The sequence below is a fragment of the Lissotriton helveticus genome, chromosome 2_1 (assembly GCF_964261635.1).
Source record: "Lissotriton helveticus chromosome 2_1, aLisHel1.1, whole genome shotgun sequence".
NCBI classification, from domain to species: Eukaryota; Metazoa; Chordata; class Amphibia; order Caudata; family Salamandridae; genus Lissotriton; species Lissotriton helveticus.
Window position 1 is genome coordinate 804236706 of NC_136059.1, and position 21679 is coordinate 804258384.

Consider the following 21679-nt stretch of genomic DNA (forward strand, 5'->3'; position numbering starts at 1 on the left):
CATGGCAAGAAAGGGACAATTAGGGCAAGTATAATGGAAGTAGTTCAATTGACCCAGATCTGTGGGGTTGCAGGTGTGAATTGTCTTATTTAAGGTTTTTAAATACTCGGGTTTGTACTGGATTCTCTGGGATGGAAGATTTAGGGAACAAGTACCAGGGGGGATGGCCCTAGGCCCGGTCCCGGCGCCGACGGGCGCAGACGGGCTCACCTTTGGCGCACCGCCGGCGTGCCCGCTGCGCTCGACCGCTGCGCTCGTCCGCTGCGCGTTCGAGGAGGGGTGACCATTTTATATCGGTGAGGGTGGGAGGGCCGAGCAACTGGTCCGCTCGCCCTCTTACTCATCCAAGATGTCAGCCAAAGGAGGTGATCCCAGGCAGCACCTAATCGGCTGCTGTGAGGGGCGAGACGTAAATGCAGGCAGTGCGTGCAGTCAGGAATGAATAAAATGGACAAATCAGTGCCAAAAATAAAGTAAGCAGTACAATTGAATATACAATTTTAAAAGTTAAAAGCTAATTACACGTTTCCGGCTTCCGCCTCAGGAACCGAATTACAATCTGCCAGCCTGCACGCGCATGGAAGAGCGCGACTTTTATGCCGGTGAGGGTGGGAGGGCCGAGCAACTGGTCGGCTCGCCTATATGTTTAGGTAGTTACTACACCAGAGTGTTGTGACTGGAAATTTATGATGTCTGGCGTGCTAGCTTTAAGACCCTCAGATGAGTTTAAAAAATGAGCAATGCAGCCATTAGCGTCAACAGACAACACTAACCACACAACTGAATCTTAAAGTGAAGAGTTGTATGTACCATTCTGCACCATGTCATTAAGTTGTTCTTCTGAAACATTCATGTATTGTTGACATTTATCAAAATGTGCAACCTGGGGAATGGTAAGTGTGTTTACGTTCTTAGCATTAGCTATTAGCATTAGCTATTCCAAAACACATAGTCTGGTGTACTGTTTTGTTTAAAAATATCATCAGTCGAGGGACCGAACAAGCCCTAAATAAGGTATCAATGCCCTGGACTTGCCAGTGTCTTATACCCCAAATTGATTTCAAATAAATATTCTTTTGCCAATAATCAGAAACCTGCACAGTCAATTATGAAATAAAAGAATCAGAGCAAATTAATTTAGTTTCTGTTAGAATGTTTTTAAATGCTTGCGATGGTTTAAGTTTATAATAAAATGAAACAGGGTCAGTATGGACATGACTATTAAAGTAAGAAACGTTTTTTTTAATAAAGTTGGGGACTCCCTACAGGTGTGTTAGGCAGTGCTTCGATTGTGTATAGTTAAAAACAGCATGTAGTATACTAGCTCTGTGTTCGTAGTGTTGACCATAATGATGATAGCACAACATGTCAACATAGTTTGCAGATTTTAAAGATAAATCCTCATTTTCGAATACCGTATAGGGTTCTCATTCAGATAACATGTTGGATACAGTCCCCACATCCCATTCATCAGATATCGAAACTGGTGTTATTATATCGTCCATAGCAATTTTTTAAAAAGCTATAGAAGCTGTAAAGTTTCTGTAGGACCAAAATTGTCATTCCATGACAACTTATCCCAAATAATACCATCATGGATATGAATTATAGTAATGTTTACGAGGGGCAAGTCTCTTTGGACCTTATGTAAGGAAGTATGTGGTGTAAGTACTTCAGCAACCAGTTCTGGAGAAGAACACTCTGGGAGATGGTGTTCATTTAGCAGTAGAAAAAAAACGAATAAATCAAATCCAGATGAAAGGGAAAACAATGTAAAGGGAAATCCAAAGGTAGTACCATGGAATAATCATATTTAGCTTGTTTAAACCAAGAAAACAGTGTGCATGTACCATCCAAAGAGCAATCTGGAGAAAAATCATTTATGTCGGCAAAGTAACCCGAGGCAGTCTGTGCAAAAACAGGAACCTCATTTTGCAAAGGAGAGAATGCTGGCATTGCCAGAGGTGGTTGATAATATATAATGTCATTGATTGGTGCCACAGTAGAAACAGGCACGAGAGTATGCTCAGCATCTGAAGACCCGGGCCAGGGAGCACTTAAATTAGGACTGCTTAATGCATGTAGAGGGATCTTTTGGGATATGGGATATGGTGCTACCCGGATACCCTTGTGGCCTACTATGTAGGAGTGGTCACAAGATGGAGCTTGATTAAATCAATGGAAACGTGTAGTTTCAATTTACAACCAGCAAATGGTGTCAAAATTACAGTTTGATTACCTTAAACATCAGGCACCGGGGCATGATATGATGGCCAAAATTCCTTTTTTTCTGTAATCTTCTCCCGGAGTAAAACCCCAACTTTAAGAATCCAGCCAGAAGTCACTGGTTGCTCCTTCACTCTGTCAGTGGCAAAACGTTTAGCATTCAAATTCGAGTACTCATCTTGGAAGTCTTGTAATTCCTGTAAGACAGCAAAACGTTCATTGATGTCAAAGTGCACATCAGCCACCAATGAGCCAGGTTATCAAGATCTGGGGAACCCAAACATGACCTCGTAGAAGGTCTGACCGCCCAAAGATCTTCTAGTCAGATTATTTAAAGCGCTCTGAACTCCATACAGGTGATGGATCTAACTACATCCTGAACCTAATACTTAAGCTGTGAAGGACTGCTCTAAGAAAAGAAAAACACTCCACTATTACATTTCCCTCAATGATTGGAAGAGGAATAATGTACAGAAACTCCCCTGATTTCCCAGTAAGCCTTAGAGGCTTTTCTTGTTCCAGTTCCAAGTGGAATGCTGCTACTCCATATGAACTGAAAAAACCTGCAAGTCTTTAATGACAGTTCGAGCATCAGCCGATTGCTGTGTCCACACCCATAGAAATCGAGAAATTGAATCAACAAATAAATGTAAATGCACCATCCAAATTTAGTGGTCCGCAATGATCCAAATAAACACAATTTAGTGGTTTATTAGAAACTAGAAAGGGTGTCTGCGGACATATGCAAAAGAAACAATTGATGGACGGAATGCTGGACAATGCGAAGATTCAAACCTGGGGTGTGGTGAGCAAAAGATTGAAGGATTTAACCCAGATCTTTGTGACTGGGGGTGAATGTTTGCATTGTCCAGCAATCCGTCCATCAATTGTTTCTTTTGCATATGTCGCCCTAAGTGGGTAGGTTATGCCCAGATGTCGGTCCCATGCTCACTACACCACTGGATTCAAACTAGCCTGGCTGAAGAAGGATGATGCCCTGAAACCGGTTCCAGGATGCTTGTTTCTGGTCCAGGGAGGACCTGGCTTGGCAGTTCAGGCTGGACTGTTCCCACAATGAACAGGGTCAAGACTGATTTGCATATGGCTGGGTACAAACTGGGGTGGTGTGGTGAGCAAAGGAATGATGGATTTAATCCAGATCCTTTTGAATGGAGGTGAATGTTTGCATTGTCTAGCATTCCGTCCATCAATTTTTTATTTTGCAAATGTCGCCCTAAGTGGGAAGGCTATGCCCAGACGAGGGTCCCGTGCTCACTATACCACTGGATTCAAGCTAGACTGGCTGTTGAAGGGTGATGCCCTGAAACAGGTCCCAGGATGCTTGTTTCCGTTCCAAGGTGAACGTGGCCTGGCAGTTCGGGCTAGACTGTTCCCACAAGGATCAGGGTCAAGACTGATTTGCATATGGCTGGGTCCAAACTGGGGTGGTGTGGCGAGCAAAAGAATGATAGATTTAACCCAGAGCCTTGTGACTGGGGGTGAGTGTTTTCATTGTCCAGCATTCTGTCCATCAATTGTTTCTTTTGCATATGTCACCCTAAGTGGGAAGGGTATGCAAGGCGTGGGTCCAGTGCTCACTACACCACTGGATTTAAGCTAGCCTGGCTGATGAAGGGTGATGCCTTAAAACCAGTCCCAGGATGCTTGTTTCCGGTCCAGGGAGGACCTGGAGTGGCAGTTCGGCTGGACTGTTCCCTCATGGAACAGAGTCAATACTGATTTGCATATGGCTGGGTCCAAACTGGGGTGGCGTGGTGAGCAAAAGAATGATGGATTTAACCCGGATCCTTGTGACTGGGGGTGAATGTTCGCATTGTACAGCATTCCGTCCACCAATTGTTTCTTTTGCATACAAATACATGTAGCATAAAATAAAATAACAAATGATGAGAGGACGTTCTTCAATCAGTAGTTTTTGTTTTATATTGTTTAGGGCCACACTAACACATCTTTGGATGAGAAGGAAATAAAGATATTCAACACTACTGGAGGCATACTTTATATGTCTGGTAAATAAAAATAATACTCTTGAAGGGGAAGTTCTTGTAGAAAGATCTGGAGCCCTATCCTTTGAGACTCTTTCAAAAGGAAATCAAGTAGATTAGTAAAATTAATTTTGCAATGACAAGGGAGTCATTCTTAAGCCATAGGTGGAACAACAGCAGAATTAGTATCCCATGTTGATAAAGAATAGAATTTATGAGGTGGAATATCTAACAACCATCAGCAAGGTACACACTAACGGATGTTCTCCTATTGTTTGTTCTAAAAAAGCTAAGGGCTCCTCAGAATAGCTGATATGTAGCCATAAATTGTTTCTAAAGAATTGTCTTGAGATATCAATAAAGCAAGGAAATTCAGAACTGAAGTGACATGTGCTAAACTGAAATAGTGATTCCTATCCATACACCAACCAATGCCAAGCTTGCCAAGCTTTCTTCTAAGTCTTGATAATGCCCGGGGCCCAAGGAGATTTTGTAAGGCTAGTAGCTGAAAGTAAAAGTCTTCTTAGTAGCCAAGAGTACAATAAATCACCAGCTCTAGATTAACAGATTGGATCTCATTGCTATTCTTGCTTTGGGGTTCTTAGATGAGGTGTTGATGAAATGGAAGCAAAATAGGAATATCTATGACCATTATGATGGGAGATGTGAACCAGGTCTGAGCCATCCAGAGTAAGGGAATTTGAGCCATCATGGCCTTCGAAGAATCTGAGCCAGGCACCTGAAAATTACGACAAAAGGAAGAAAAGCATAAATATGGTCAATCTTGCAAGAACTTGTCTCTGGTAAGAGGATACTTTAAAAGTGGGGCAACTGTGAGTTTAAATATGAAACAAGATCTATTGGCAACAGGCCCCAGTAATAATTCAGTGTTTAGAAAACTACTGATAAAATCTCCAGTTGTGAAGGTATCTGGACTGCTAACCTGCTACCATATGAAGACCAAGAGAAAATTCTGCCTCAACTAAAATTTTGACTGGGACAAAACTCTCAGAATGTCTTTGCTAACCCTACCAGGGGTTTAGACTTAGCACCACCCAGATGATTTATGTATTAGGCTGCAGAAATATCCATCCACAAATGTGCGGTGCAAAGTGCATTTTCCTTGTTGAAATTGAAAGGCAAAATATCTAAACAATTGATATGCATTGACAATTCCTTTACAGATAATGTCCCCCAGCTGAGTTCTGAACACTCCAAGGATTCCATCTGACTGGCAGATTACAGACTAAATTTGAGGATTTGGCGAAGATATTATGACCATCTCATGTGACTAAATGGTTTTACCAACATTCCTTCCATCCTTAAGTAACTTTGTCTAAAGGTTGTAGGAAAGTGCCCTTTTTGTATGGTCACCACCTCACCCACTTTTTGCTCCAATGTGGATGGGTATGAATCTGAAAGAGCACTGAAGCCTGCTGCCCAAACCCTAGTACCAGTGCTGTCTCTCTAAATCTGATACGTGTTAATTTGTAACCTCCATTGGCAAGGACTTTAATCCCTGTATAGGTCCCTAATATATGGTACCAGTGGTACCGAAGGCATGGGTGTGAAAGGGGTCACCAGGGCATAAAGCATGGCTTGTGCCACCTGAGTGACCCAAGTAACCGACTGACAGCAGGCCTGCCATTTCAGACTGCAGGAGCAGTGCAAACTGCTTGAACTCAACTTTGGCCCCACCATGTGCAGCAAAGTCAATGCACTATTTGTAATATAAGGCAGTCACCTCTAAGCAAAGCCTCCTAAGCCCAGGAGGCATGGTGCATTACATCGAAGACATGGACATGTGAGTGCAGGTTTATATGTCCCTTTAGTGGCCTTTGCCATTGAAGGCTTCTATAAGTGCTAGGCTATCCAGAAGATAACGTGAGCTGGCACCTGGGCAAAACCCAAGGTTGGCAGCACCATTATGCTACCGCCAGAATTTGTCATGTTTGGTATCAAACAGCATACATCATCACCCTTGACATAAATCTTGTGTTGAAGACCACATGACACGCATGCAGGTGGCTACCTTGTAGGTTTCCCCAGCCTTTCCTGTGCTCTGGCTGCCAGACCACCACTGCTGCCGCCAAGACAGGAATCTGACCCCCTGCAAGGAGGTGTGAACTCCCAGGAGTCACAAACAATGGCCTGGATGGGAAGGAGGTCACACCTCCCTCCCTGACAGGATGGCTAGAGAAGTGTCACATGAAGGTGGTGAGCTTCAAAGGCTGCACCATCTGTGAGATGCAACCATGCTGCCTCCCAAAGGAGGAAACAGCATTGCCCCACCCCCAGGCACATTTGCGACCGGGCAGGTGGGAAAATTAGGTATTGAGAAGGTGTAAATCCTCAGATGGCTAGCCAAACCTCTAGGGTGGACTACCTGGTGTGTACAGTGAAGGAAGACTTTTGCCATATTTAAAAGTGGTATAATAGGGGGTTCTGGGTAAAGAGGTGACCTACACCCCCACATGTGTTCACCTCAGGGGCTGATTGGATGCTGGGGCTAGCACGTTATTGGCCACTTGCACCCACCCCTAAATCTAGGATTTAAGGGCTACCCCTGACACCAGACCTCAGTTCCCATGTGACTTGCAAAAAATAACACAAAAAGAGACCCAAGTCTGCGACAACAGGGGCTGCACAAACCAAAGGTATGATACTCTGCGCTTGTGCCAAACTTCCTGAAACTGCATGACTACAACTCATCCTGGTCCAAAGCTAAGTTACCCTCCCCATACAAAGGGAACCCTTTGAGAGTAAAGGGCAAATCCAGGCTCCCCTGGACTAGTGGCACTAGTCCCCTGCACAACACAGGTAAAAACCAGCGTACTGGAACCAAAGAATTACTGGCCATCAGGCCCTCGAGGGATCGCCCAAAAGTAGATGGTCCAGTGCACTATGGGAAACATATTCCTCACCTCTATGAAGTTTCAGGTAGCTACTTAGTTCCCCAGACCTCTGGACATCGTAAAAACTTTCTGCTGAGCTTACCACTGCCAAGGCTTGTGGGTCACCAGTCCAGGAACCACCCCTTAACTCAAACCAGCATCTCGAGGGAACTGTGCAAAAACTTCATCTGACGTCAGCATGGGCTTTATTGTCGACTTTTTGCAACCTGTTCCCCACCAGCAGTGTGTAAGTGGTAAAACCAGCTTTCCCACGGCTCCCACTTCAGCACCAAAGACAGCTGAGGCAACTCTGCACCTGGGCTTCTCGAGCCAGGTAAAATCTAAATGACTGTTGTGGCTTGGTCCCGGGACCCGCATCACCTTTACCCTCCTTGGGTTCCACGCAACGCGACCAACTGTCACTAGTGATTTTTCTATTGAACGCAATTATAAAATGTTGCAGTACTGTTTTGCACTGATTTATTATTGTTTCTAAAATCCATAACTCAGGTTACACTTATCTGATTTACTTTGTTGTGGTGTCTAAAATTATATAAAAATCTGTATTTTTTTTGTAAATTGAGGTCAATTTTTTTGTATAGTTTTATCATCCATGTTGATAATCTTAGATGTTTAATACATCTTCCTCTAGTAAAGCCTGACTGCTCTTTGCCAGTCTACCAGGACTGAGCTAAGGATTTCTAATTGTGAGCCCATCTTTGGGGTACTGTGAGAATATTGATGGTGTAGCCTAACCAGCATCCCCACATAAGACTCCATCTTCCTACAAGGTACTTTGTCTTTATAGAGAGACCTTTATGTAAATGCCTCATCCTGAGACATTAGCAAGCATGGTAATTAAGTGGTCATGGTAATGCAGCTCAAATAGATAATGCCAATGTTCTACCATTCTGGCCAATTGTGTGAAAGATGTGTGAGAGTGTGACATCATCCTTATTTGTTTGATAAGTTATCTAGAGCTTTGCAAGTTGTAAAACTCCGTATTTTGATTCTGCAGAGAAATGTTGAGCAGAAGACAGAATCAATAGGATGAGAAATTTGTAAACCCTGGTGCTCCAGTGAAAATGAAGGAACCTCCTTTGTTCCAGACAGATTAGAGCAGAGGTAAGAGTCCTTACCGTCTAGCTTCACCATTCATTCTCCTGGAAAAAGAAGATTCCTGAGATAAACAATTACCTCCATTTTGAAGTGACTATTCATATTTTGTTCTTTTCTTTTCCCTTTATTGGTTACATTTGTTCACAAAAACCCTTAGGATGGAGTAAGCGCTCTTCTGCTGATTCTTGGAAAGAAGCTTTCCTACATTCCATGTGAGCTCTGTTTCTTCGACATATAAATGGATTGGCCTTAGAGAAAACCTTGAAGCAATGGAGAGAAAATCTAAATTCAAGAAGAATCCCCGTACAGTTTGCTGAACCCAGGGATTCTCTGAAATTGCTTTCTAAATTTAAGGACACACATATTATGTAACTAATTAACAGAGGACAAGAAAATCGGATGCTGATTTGAGGTACCATTCTCCCATGTACTCTTTAGTAGAGGAAATATCCGCTATTCCCTTTAAGGGAAAGAAAAGGATTGCTGAAAGTGGCCACCATATGGGTACTGTTGTAGTGGATTACTGAAGTAGTTATGGTTAGTGTAACAGTTCCTTGACCTATTGGATTTGACAATAACGTGTTTCCCAAGCATCCTTTTCAGAGAGTACTGTACTTTCTATAGTATGGAAAACTCCGACCTATCACGCCATTTTCTTTGTAGAATGATCACAAGAAACCTGAGTTGCTGGATCAGTCTCTGAGCTTGCAAGTTCTCATAATTTGCAAATTCACATAATTTGTAATCAATCTTAAGCAATGAAACTGGATTTCAGAAAAACACAAAGCTCCTGAAACGCAGTTAGGCAAGACAGTCGTGTGCATCCCTAGACTCCTGGCCTTGATCTGAGACTTCTAAAGTCTTAGTAAGTGGATCCACCACATTTAAAAGCTTGTTCTCACAGGAGAACCTGGCCCTCTCAATATCAATATGTGGATCATAGAAACAAATTTCCTTTTACTTATTTAATTGAACCCTGAAACTCTTTATAATGAAACAGATTCAAGCCCATGTAGAAGCCAGGACATGAATTATTAACCTTCAGACTAGGAATCTTACACCTTAACCTTTAGGTCACAATTGGCCCTCTCACCTTTGGTGAAAAAAGTAACTATTCTAGAATCTAATACATGGGCAGCTGTGGAAATGGGCTGCTGAATAAGAAATGAAGCAAACCTAGGTTTAGCAATTGGCATATAGAACTACTGACACCAGTTCTGTCTTTGGGGAAAGGGACAAAGGACAGCTTTCGTCTGTTTGGCCTGTCAGGACCAAAACAGAACATACTGGAATAATGTAATTATCAATGGCTGGATCAATAGTAATATAATTATTATAATCATACTTTATGCATTCTCCAGAACATTTCTTCATCGTGTATCCTCCAGACATGAGGGTCAAGTGATTGAATAAGTGTCAATATCTGTACGCAGAGAAAAGCAGCTAATCACAGTACCAAAAAAGTGGGAATTCCATTGCGTAGAAGACTCCTGGACCTTATGAGAATGCACATGTTTAGATTTAAGGTACATTTACTTATTTTGATCGAAATCTGAAGTTTGCTACATACAGAGACAGATTCAACAAAAAAAATGTGCAACTTGAGAATGAGAAATGCGTGGCCTGCTACTTCCAGGAGGGTCAGGTTTTCAGTAATTATGTTGACCCAGGAGCTAATATCTTAAGATATGAACTTTAAAACTGAAACATTGAGGGAAGAATATAGGTTATGTTTTATCATTTCCTCAACATCTATACCAGGAAACTCGTAACTGTTGTTATCATAATCTCAAATTTACATAAAAAGCAACTGCAACAGTATTCTCCCAAATATATAAGAATTCAATGTTTAGGAATTAGAAGGCCCACAGTGCTGTCAACTGTAATGTTAATGTTTACTCTGTATGCACCAAACAGTCTGACTTCTATATGCACAAAACCATCAAACATTCCCCATCAAATGTTTTCACCAGAGCTTCCTCGGGAAGACATGTACAGGCATACCAGGTGGAAGGAATAAAGTATGTGGGCAATCATGGGATCGATCATTCGTAATTTCTCCAGTTTTGAGTCATTTGACAATAGCAAGGCATGCCGGTCATTACAGTAGCAATGTCATATCCTTAAACAAAATGTCACTGCATGAAATACATAAAGGCAGTAATAGGAGCCCAAATAGAAGGATAGGGAAAACAATACCCAAAATCAATCTTGAGGTATAGAAAAAAACAAATGTGAAACAAGTGTGCAAAAGATAGCCCAATTAAGGTAAGCCCATCATACTGTCACATATGCAATATCAAAAAGATTTCAAATGTATTTCTCACAGAAAAGACAGGAGGGCAATACGAGTCTGTAATGGGATGCAGGGAGTCAAACTCGAGGCACCTGATATAAGCAGACCTGCTTAACCAGCTGAGTCAACTGGCTTAGAGAAGTTATACTCTCCCTTTTCAGGTGTGAGAAGTTAATTTGCACTTTCTGGCACTGGTACGTTTCATTTTACACACGCAGCACAACAAGTACCAGAATGCAGAGAAAAGGGCGAGTCTTGATAAAATACCACTACCGGACTTTCTTAATGAAAGCGGATTTGTAAGGATATTTCTGACCCACTTTTACTAAAAAAGTTCCACTTAGAATTTAGGGACAAGAAGTGTACATTTTGTTTACAAAAGCAAAGAGATGTCGAACGGCTTGCAGCTGTGTATTTTTTTTTTTTTTACTTAGACGAAGAGGGCTGGGCCTCGGCTTCAAAAAGGGCATTCATTCTTCCTCTCTCACAGTGAGTGAGGAACTTTTGAGACAGTGTGTACCTCAAGGTATGGACCTTGCGTTATTTAGTTTGCGGCGGCTGCTGAGGCAACATGTTATTCAAAGCTAAAGATAAAGTTAAATAGGGCCTCGGCCAAGATTAGCACATTTTACTGCCACTGTTTTTTAATGGTTAATGAACTCTTTGTTATGCAGTGGAATTTTTAGGTTGCATAGCTGTCCATCTGCCCCATGTTATTAAAGTGACTTTTAAAAAAAAAAATCTTATGGTGATTCTCAGCTAATAACACTAGTTAGACCTACACTTATGAGGGGGAAACTGCAATTCCCAGCATTCTTTGCGTTGCCTCGAAGAGATTTCTGACTTCCAGACTCGCTTATGACGTGGGGTTTGTTGACTGCAACGAGGTTAGCTGCATGACTGCAAATGACGGGCACCATGTTTCCACCAGTCTGGCAAGGCTACAACATGACCGCAGCAGGCACAGTATGTTCTGTTCTGATTGTCAGCTGGTATCGTAATGCCATGAGTCTGTGGTCACCCTACACATCCTCTGTTACTAAAATATTTTAGATGCCTCATTAACGTTTTGATTTATTGAAGAACCGAATAGCGGTAAAACCTAGGAGCTCTTTTATTCAAGTTCTTCTATCTGACTTGGTCGTCACTTCACATTTCTCTCTATGTCCTCATCCCAAGAGTGCTGCAATCCTCACTGGCCCTCTCCTCGCCAATGCCTTTACACTATTTTGACTTTGTGGTTCTTTGACAGCTCCAAAACCTTATACATTGGTTTATACCACGGTCTGGATTTCACTGGAACCGGTGTACACGGCGTTTGCTTTTTACTTTTAAAGTGTGAAAATATTTGAATGTTGCTGATCCTAACATCACCGGTTCTTTCTGACACACATCTCACCCTCTGGTAAAAAATTCTTAATTAATGGTCAACTAGCCCCACGTGGATGGTAAGCAGGCTAGGCAGCCGCTCGTGGTGGTTCAACCATATGTCCTAAGCGTTCTGGGACTTGTAGGCCCCATACTTCGAAAAGTGAAACTACAAGTGCTGCCTGCTTTGTTGTCAGGGCAAAGAAACGCCCTGAAACACTCACTCGTAAACAGGGGACAGATGACTGATATGATATGTGATAAACTATCATTGAGTCCTCCCCTGCCAGTTGTCTCTTGTACGTTGTATTTAGAGTATTCCCTGGGTTTCTGGTTCTTGTATTCTTTGCGTTCATAGGGGGGAAGGAATGCGTAAAAATACAATTACCAGAGTAAAAAGTCAAAATATGTACTGAATGAGCGAATAGTTCTTGCTATGGGACAACTTGAGCTCTTAGTATAAAAAAATGTCTGAGTCGAACTCGCATAAATCTGAATATAAGAAGGTCGTACTCCAACAACGCTGGTAGAGTTGGAACCTAACATAGACATGTAATATTACGTTTCTTCAAATAAAAATGCAGTGACTTTGGTTTGGTAATGGTCTGTTCAGTAATGAACATGGGAAGTTCCTTTAATACTGAGAGAGCGCAAACTGATATAAATATATGAGTACATCACACTTACCTATAGAGAGCATAATTCATGAAGAGAAATGCCATGAGTGCTAATAGTATCTGAAATTATATTCTAAATGTATAGCTAATATAGAGATTTAAGTAGAAGTGGAACTAATACAGAAATGTGTGACATTATATGATTTTATTAGACGTGATTATTTTGAATCTATGTCGTGTAGCTGTTAACATATAAGATGGTCTGTGGTAAAACGCAGAACGTGGTAGGCCTCAGGGCCAGAGCTGGAGCTAAAAGGGAAGGTGTTTCTTTTCACGACACAGATTGTTTAACGTTTTTGGTCATTGCATTAATGGGCCATGATTTGGAGTAATGTTTTCCAAATAATAGAATAAGAGTTTTAACATGCTTTAATTAAATGAAGAAATTGAATGCTATAATCATAATGTGAAATATTGTAGGCCTGAAATGTTTTAGCATTGATTTACACGTACATGTCTGGGCTGAGAAATGTTGCAAGCCTTTTTTAGAAGTCTATGAGAGTTGGGTTCTTGGCGGCAGATATCTGTCTGCAACAGGAAAGGGGGGATCCAATTATAAGTGAATGAATAGAGGCCTGTTCAGTAGACGGCCCAGACATGGAGGAGGGTTCTGGAATGTTTAAGGGGTATCAGCGGGCCGGAGAAGAGACTGAGAAGCAAGGTCAACTCTAACGTCTGAGGCCCAATACAAAGCATCATGGAAAAAGCCTGAAGTTGCACCACGTGAGAGGCGTTTCGCAAGGGGCGTCTCAAATGTTGTTGACTGTTTTGTATTAGGGACAGCACCCCTGGGTGGAGTTAGAGCAGAGACCTGAGGACCCTTTAGAGAGCGGATGGGTAGGCAGTGAGGGGTCATGACTGGAGAACTTTAGGTTTTCACCAAGAGACTTAGAGTGGGTGACTTCCCTTGGGGGTCATTCATTGCTGACACCTTTGTTAGGTTGGGATTTGGTTAAGTAGGGATACCATCTAGAACAGGGTAGGGACGCCTAACCTGTGTTTGTTTTCCTCCAACCTAAATGAAGGAGAGATATGCGTCTATGCTGATAGCTTTGCTATTTTTAGAACTTGTGTTAGTGATTTCTGTTGCTCGTCTGAGGGCTTTTCGAGAGCACATGTATGTAATTGGACCTGTGTATCTCGTGAATCTCATTCTGAGATGCTTGTATTTGCAGCTCATTATATCTTTACAATAAACTTTTGAAACCTAGAAGTTGTCCGTGATCTTTGAGAGTAGAGTCCTTTCTTGGGTGAACTAATTTGCAGATAGGTGTACTGTTTCCTTCCAAGACAGGCAATAAAGGTTCAGTCGACCAGAACGAGGTTTGGATCAATAGATATAAGGTATCGATCAAAATCTCGCCCTTTCAGTTGGTAGCTATAGAGGATGGTTGCCTTCTTGAGGACGGTGACCTAGGCCAGGTTAGCTTACCCCAAGGCCCCTAGAAATCGATGATCGGAAGAACAGCCCGCAGATGAAGATCCGGATGACGTGAGACAGAAAAAGCAGCAGTATCGGTCGAGAGTGAGTATAAAGGGTTATGCGTGTTAGATTGCGGTGTTTTTGTATTGTGTCTATGTTGTAATGTCTGGCGGAGTTGAATGTCTGTAGAGTGACTGTGGAACAGGTTGTGAGCGCGCGCAACCGGTGGAAATCTTAAGTTCAAGGAGAGCTTAAGTGGTTCGGGTGTATCGGACACCCAGAGTAATTGTCAACTAGTGTGAAGGGGGTCATGAGGTACCATTGATCACCCGAGAGACCGAGATAGGGGGAACGTAAGAGTGAGTGCGTGAGTAACGGACGCTGGTCGGAAGTTACTGTGTGTGTAAGTAACCTATCAGAGAGACGATAGACATCTCGTCAGTTGTGTTGACAATTACAGATAGACTGTGGACGTACAGTCGAGAGAAGTGACCGCTTGGTCGGAAGTAGTCATTTTTCAGTGTATGAATGGGACGCATGCATAACCGGGAGACGAGTTGAGAAAGGAGGGGTGCTGCTGCGAAGCGGAGAAAAGAGACGTCAGGTGGTGTCGCGCAGTGATTGGCTGACCGGAGAAAGACCGCGCTGTGATAGGCCAAGCTAGCAAAGCCGCGACAGGATTGGTGGATTGTCATCAGGAAGTAAACAGAGTAGCGAGGCTGAATTTTGTGCGCATAATTATGAAGTGTTTTAAATGGTTGAAAGCGCTGTTTAAGAAAGAGAGGCGAGGATCGTATGAAGGGGAAGAAGCCCCGCCGGAGGGTACGCCAGCTCGTTACATGGCAGTAAATGTTGGGTTGCATACGATCCTTTGGATATCAGAGTGGAGTAAGATTACTGAAGGAAACGAGGAACTGACGTTCCCGAAGTACGGGACGTTCAGATTAGAGGTGTTACATCGATTGAAATCAGTCATGACCTCAAAGAGACCCTTGCCTAGACCAACCCAGTTTGAAGCCCTTGATGCATGGCTTAGGGCAGCGCATGAAAGGAATATGAACAGACGACAAGAAAGGGTGAAACGCTCGGTAAGGGCAGTACAGGATGCCAGGTGGGATGCGGATGCTAAAAGATGGAGAGTGCATAATTTGGAAATAAATAAACTGTACCCAGTGTTAGAGGCGCCAGTAAATAAAAGCCCCCTAGAAGAAGATGATGAGAGCGAAACAGAGGACAGCCTGATAAACAGATTACTGACAGACAGGCCACCCCCGTATAATAGAGCAGGGGGAGAGGTCGAGAATACTGAAGGAGAAAAGGGGGGCAATGCAGGAGAGCATAGACCGCTTCCCAGTTCAGAGTGGGATCCTGAGCCAAAGAAAGAGTTGCTCCAGCCTAGTCAGGTGCAACAGGTAGTCGGTAGGTTTGTGGTACAAAGAGCGCCGGAAACGGAAAGCGCCACATCCTACCCATTACCAGATGCACTACAGGTACCTGTTACCATAGGTCCTATAATATCGATATATGACCAAGAGAGAGCAAAAGGGGAAGAACGGAAACGGAAAGACAGAGAAAGAGCAGAGCAGGCAAGGAGGAACGATACCACTAATTCCCCAAGTCAGATGCCGATACCCAGAGAGTGGAGCACCCCGATGCACACAGCAGGGGACCCAGGAGGAGATCCTGGGGGCCCTAGATGGCCAATGGATCTGAGGGGATCTGGACGAAGATCCTTTCAAGAGCTAAATGAGTACATGAAGCAGTGGGATGAGGCAGTGAAGGCTCAAAAGTGCATCAATGCTGCAGAAGCAGAAAGGGAAAGTCAGGACAGCAGAGCACGAACTCACTGCGGGGCTGGGGAGAGTAGCCCGGAGTGGGACTGTAGAGGGAGTAGGGGAGTCACCCATTGGGCCCGGAATGGAGGTAGAACAGACCTGGAAAACGGGGGCCCCGGGAGTGGAGGGGTGGCGTGCCCAATACTCAGTGAAGGGGAGAGGAGAGCGCAAGAGTACAGGAACAGCTTTAAGTGTCCACACTGTGTGCCTGCCACCAGAGAACAGAATGGGAGTTGTGAGAGGTCGCACCATAGTCCCTGTGATGACAGAAATGAGCGCAGCCCAGGGAATATGGGGAACCAGGAAGGATCGTATCGGATACTGAGCGATACGAGGCAAAGGGAGTGTAGCGACCAGAGGGAAAATAACAGAGAGATGTGCGGTGAGAGGAGAGAAGAAGACGAGAGTGGGCAGAGAGAGAGTAGGGATAAAAGGCCCGTGTTCCATCACCTTCCAAGATCGGATGGCCGAGCATGGGACCTGGAGAGATGGGAGCAAGGGAGGCCACCCATTAATTCTCCTGAGCCCAAACGCAGAGCTCGAAGTTGGGATGGTAGGGAGACCAGTGAGCCCCCTTCGAAAGACATATTGCGAGCTGAGATAAAAGCCAAGAGACTTGATGTCTCCAGCTTAAGGTCAGATCTGGATGACATGGTAGATGGTACCCTGCCTTTAGAAAGAATGGAAATGTATGAACAGGATGAAATACTGTATATGGCAAAGGACATCACACGAAAGGCGAGAGCAGTCCATGAGAAGTTAGTCGAACTAGCAGGCAAATATATGGTGGACTTGTCAAGAACCAAAGCATTACAGGGTAACCACAGGCTACATTACTCAGATCGAGATCTAGATGAGAGGAGAACGATTGGGCTGAAAACACACATAAGGGAACTGATTACTGGAATAAGGACATGGAGGGCACTAGATAAATGGGAAGAGAGGTGGTCCAAGAAAGGGACCGGCAGAAGAAGCATGATTGGTATAACACCAGGACAGCAGGGAATAGAAGCTTACCCTTTGCGTGAAGTTGCCAATGGGAGCTATGTACATGTCCCTTGGAGTAGGGGAGATTTAGCTGCTTTTACCACATCTTTCCCCAAGTTACGAGAGAGCCCCGTGGAGTGGTACAAGCAAGTCGAGAGGTTTGTAAAGATCTCAAAAGTCCTATGGATAGATCTGAACACGCTGTTTGACATTGTAGTACCAGGAGATCTGTGGACAGCATGCAAGGTTAGCGCTGAGTGGCCCACAACGGAGCCAGAGAGAGATGCTAGGACTAATGGGCCGTCCGAGATCGTGATGGCAAAATTCGAGAGAGTGATGACTTGGCTGAAAGAAAAAGTGCCAATGCAAGACATAGATTGGGTCAGAATAGACAGAACGAGACAGGAACCCAAAGAGACAGTCCATGAATATTACGAGAGATTGCTGAAGGCGTTTAAACAGTATAGCGGCTTGGATGTAATGGATCCAAAGGACATAGGGCAATTCGTGTCCAAGTTCGTCCTGGGACTGAGACCGGATATTAGTTTAATGATTCAGCAACACTCGATTTGTTGGCAAAGTAAACCCCTAGATGAAATACTGAGATATGCCAGGTACTGCTGTGATGAGGTAGACTCCAAGGCTAAGAAACTAAAAGAGAAGCTGATGGTGGTACAATTGCAGACAGCAGGAAAGGGGGGACCGCAACAACAGCAGCAAGGGACAGGTACAGGAGGTAAGAAGCAGTACAGTCAGAACAAGGGTAATGAGGAGAGTACTACCTTTAGACCCAGAGTAGACATAGCTACCTTGAAGAAAACGACTAGGTGCCACCAGTGCAACGAGTTGGGGCATTGGAAACGCGAGTGCCCTTACAATGTAGAGATCGGAGAGCAAGAGATAGAGGAGGAAGAGGTCCAGAGCGCACCTATGAGAGGGGCGACGCCATACCAAGGAAAGGTGCTCAAAGGGGGGGGGGCTCCTCCCCGAGCCCAGTTCCCGCAACCTCCTCGAGTAGGGAGTATGGGTAAGACCTATAGACAAATGCCCCTGTTTATGGAAGGGGAAGAATGCTATTATGTGGACCCATTAACCGGACAGAGAGTGGAAAGAGAAGACTGCACCCTTGGGGCAGCCTTAGAGGTAGATCAGAGGGGACCCTATGTGGAAGCAGAAGTAGCAGGGTGCCCTACGACATTTCTGGTGGACACAGGAGCCACTAGATCCACGATCAGATCAGCTGCAGTTCCAGACCTGCCCATGTCTGGAGAGACCATACAGGTGGTAGGGGTCGCAAACAGGAGAATAACCAGCCAATTGACAGAACCGGTACAGGTGAAAATAGGGAAGTACAGCGATGAGCACCAATTTGTGGTTTGCGATTCAAGCCCTGTGTGTCTGCTAGGAAGAGACCTGTTGTGCAAATTGAATTGTACTATATATTGTACACCCCAGGGAGTGGAGGTATTGACTAATGATGATGATGCAGATTTCAAAGTTGCAAACTCAAGAATATGTGTGGAGCTGTACCCTACTTTGACAGTAGACGAGCTTCCCTGGGATTTGAGAGAGACAGTGGCATCAGAGGTATGGGATTTCACTGGGGAAGAGATTGGATTGGTCAAAGGGGTGGACCCAGTGAAAATTGTAGTGAAACCGCATGCTGAGTTCCCAAGAACACCCCAGTATAAATTGACTCCAGAAACGATTGCAGGCATAAAACCCGTGATCGAGTCCATGATTAAACAGGGAATACTGAAAGAAATCGTGGGTAGTCCATGTAACTCCCCGATTATGGGTCTGCAGAAACCAAATGGGAAATTTCGGATAGTGCAGGACCTTCGAAAGATTAATAACATAGTCGTTTCATGTTGTCCAGTGGTACCGAATCCATCAGTGATACTGTTTCAGATTCCATTCCAAGCTGAGTGGTTCACTGTGATAGATCTTTGTCAGGCTTTCTTTTCGATCCCTTTGGACGAAGATAGCCATTTTCTTTTCGCATTTAAGCTGGAAAATCGCGTCCTAACATGGTGTCGTATCCCTCAGGGGTATACAGAGAGTCCATCGATCTTTAACCAGCTTCTGAAGAAAAATCTTGAAAGTCTAGTGCTGCCCCAGAAGTCAGTTCTGGTCCAGTACATAGACGACCTCCTTGTGGCGTCAGACACAGAAGAAGCTTGCAGGGAAGACTCCATTGCTTTGTTAAATCACCTAGCTGCCAATGGGCATAAGGTATCCCCGGGAAAATTGCAGTACTGCCTGACAGAAGTGCAGTACTTGGGACACAGAATTGAGAAAGGCAAACGAAAAGTGTCACCAGATAGGATAGAGGCGATCATGAAAATGAATGCGCCTCAGACCCAGAGAGAGGTCAGGATGTTCCTAGGGATGGTGGGTTATTGCCGACAGTGGATCGTGAACTTTTCACTGAAAGCAAAACCTTTGCAAAAACTGACGCACAAGGAGGTGAGTGATCCGGTACCATGGGACAAAGACTGTTTGATGGCATTCTTACAGCTGAGAGAGGACCTGTGTCGTGCTCCGGCATTGGGAATGCCTGATTACAATAAACAATTCTTTCTTTACTGTTGTGAGAGAGAAGGTTGTGCGTTGTCTGTGTTGGTCCAAATCCATGGGAATGCCCGTAGACCAGTTGCTTATTTCTCAGCTACTTTAGACCCAGTAGCCGCAGCGTTGCCCGGATGTCTCAAATCCGTTGCTGCAACGGGTGTCAGCATTGAGAGATGTGAAAATATCGTCATGGGGCACCCGTTAGAGGTGTGCGTGCCACATTCTGTTGAACTGTTGATGACCAGGACCAAAACACAGCATCTGACCAATAGCAGGCTCACGCGCTATGAGCAAGTTATTCTTGCTGCAGAGAACGTGACCCTCAAGAGATGCTCTGTTTTGAACCCTGCTACCTTAATGCCACTTCCAAATGATATTGATGATGATGATGAATATACAGACCATGACTGTCTCGATGTGACTGAACTATGCACCAAACCCAGACCCGACATCGTAGATGAGCCACTGACCGACCCAGACGAAGTTTTCTTTGTCGATGGCTCATGTGTAAGAGACGAAGTTGGGCAGTTGAGAGCAGCTTATGCTGTTTGTACAATTGAAGGAGTTGTGGAAGCAGGGTGCCTGGAAGGAGTAAACTCCGCTCAGGTAGCCGAGATTATTGCCCTAACACGTGCTTGCTTAGCAGGCAATCAAATTCGAGTCACCATCTACACCGACAGCCAATACGGGTTTGGGGTAGTTCATGATTACGGGCAGTTATGGTCTCAAAGAGGGTTCATGACTTCTTCAGGCTCTCCCATTCGCAATGGAGAGTTTGTGCGCTTGTTGTTAGAAGCATTGCAATGTCCAGCAAGTATCGCAGTTGTAAAGTGCATCGCACATACCAAAAATGAGGACTTTGTTTCGAAAGGCAATAGATATGCTGATGAAGTTGCGCGGTATTGCGCAGAACAAGGTTACTCTTTCACAGAGGTGGATGTGGGTGGAATAAATGTAAGAACTGAATTAGCCATGATACTGGAAACTGTTGATACTTGGGATGAACTGTCAACCATGCAAGAAAATGCTCCTGATTCAGAAAAGGAAACATGGGTAAAGGCAGGATGTGTAATGGGTGAGACTCATTTTTGGGTCTCAGCAGACGGCAGAGCAGTATTGCCCAATGAGATGGTGAGTCCAATGGCTAGACTCATACATGGTCCCGTACACTTAGGGAGAGATGCTATGCTGAGAGTGTTTAGACAGACTTGGTACAATCCTAAGTTTAGAATAGCAGCAGAAGCAGTGTGCCAGCGTTGTGTGACCTGCCAGCAGCTGAATGTAGGGAAAAGAACACCAGTTGCACTAAGTCACATAGGAAGGTCTGGAGGTCCATTCAACAGAATGCAGATAGATTTCATTGAAATGCCAAGATGCAACCGCCTCCGCTATGTCCTGGTGGTTGTTTGTGTGTTCTCCAGATGGGTTGAGGCATACCCTACACGTAGGTGCGACACCCTCACAGTGGCTAAGTTACTGCTTAGAGAACTTATCCCTCGTTTCGGGGTGCCGGCCTTTTTGGAATCAGATAGGGGAACACATTTTAACAGCGAGCTTGTGAAGATGATTTGTGTTGCACTGAATATAGACCAAAAGCTCCATTGCAGTTACCGACCAGAAGCCTCAGGAATTGTGGAACAAATTAATGGCACGATCAAGTCCAGAATAGCGAAAGTTTGCTCCTCAACGACCCTGAGTTGGCCTGATGCCCTGCCATTGGTACTCATGAGCCTTCGTAGTACCCCAGACAGAAGAACAGGGTTGTCACCACATGAGGTGTTAATGGGGAGAGCAATGAGACTGCCATCTATTCCAGCTACTGCACTGTTAAATATCACGGATGATATGATCCTGGACTATTGTAAGGGGCTGTCTGATGCCATGCGTTCTGTGTCCCTTCAGGTGCAGGCTGCAGAGGTTCCAGCGTGCCAGGGCCCTTGCCATGACCTGTATCCTGGGGACTGGGTCCTGGTGAAGAAACATGTGAGAAGAAGCTGCTTGGATATTCGTTGGCGTGGGCCCTACCAGGTCATCCTGATCACAAGTACAGCTGTAAAGGTGGGAGGCCTGCCCACCTGGATACACGCGTCGCATACGAGAAGGGTTCCAGCACCTCTGGAAACAGCTCCTCTCTCGGATGGACGTCCAGCTGAGGACCAAGAAGCCATAGAGGGGGCTAGCCAAGCTGTAGAGGTGCCAGTGGAAGCAGGGAACGAGTCTGACCAAGCTGAGGACGGTCAATACAACAGCGAAACAGAAGACGCTACAGAAGGA

At 44.5% G+C, this 21679-nt stretch overlaps 1 protein-coding gene across 5 annotated transcripts in view; it reads left to right on the forward strand.

Annotated features, from left to right (window-relative positions):
• ARL14EPL (ARF like GTPase 14 effector protein like) overlaps window positions 1-21679 on the forward strand; it is a 167357-nt gene that overhangs the window by 32411 nt on the left and 113267 nt on the right. Inside the window, exon 2 of one of the 5 annotated variants that reach the window (XM_078677361.1) lies at window positions 8145-8251. The exons of 2 other annotated variants lie outside the window; for them this stretch is intronic. Coding sequence is in view for 1 of the 3 variants with exons in the window: in XM_078677359.1 (XP_078533485.1) it covers window positions 11448-11507 (60 nt within the window). In the remaining 2 variants the exon portion in view is untranslated. Of the gene's footprint in view, window positions 1-8144; window positions 8252-10989; window positions 11068-11385; window positions 11508-21679 lie in introns of those variants that run through there. 2 more of the 5 variants (XM_078677364.1, XM_078677359.1) reach the window with 2 other exon arrangements.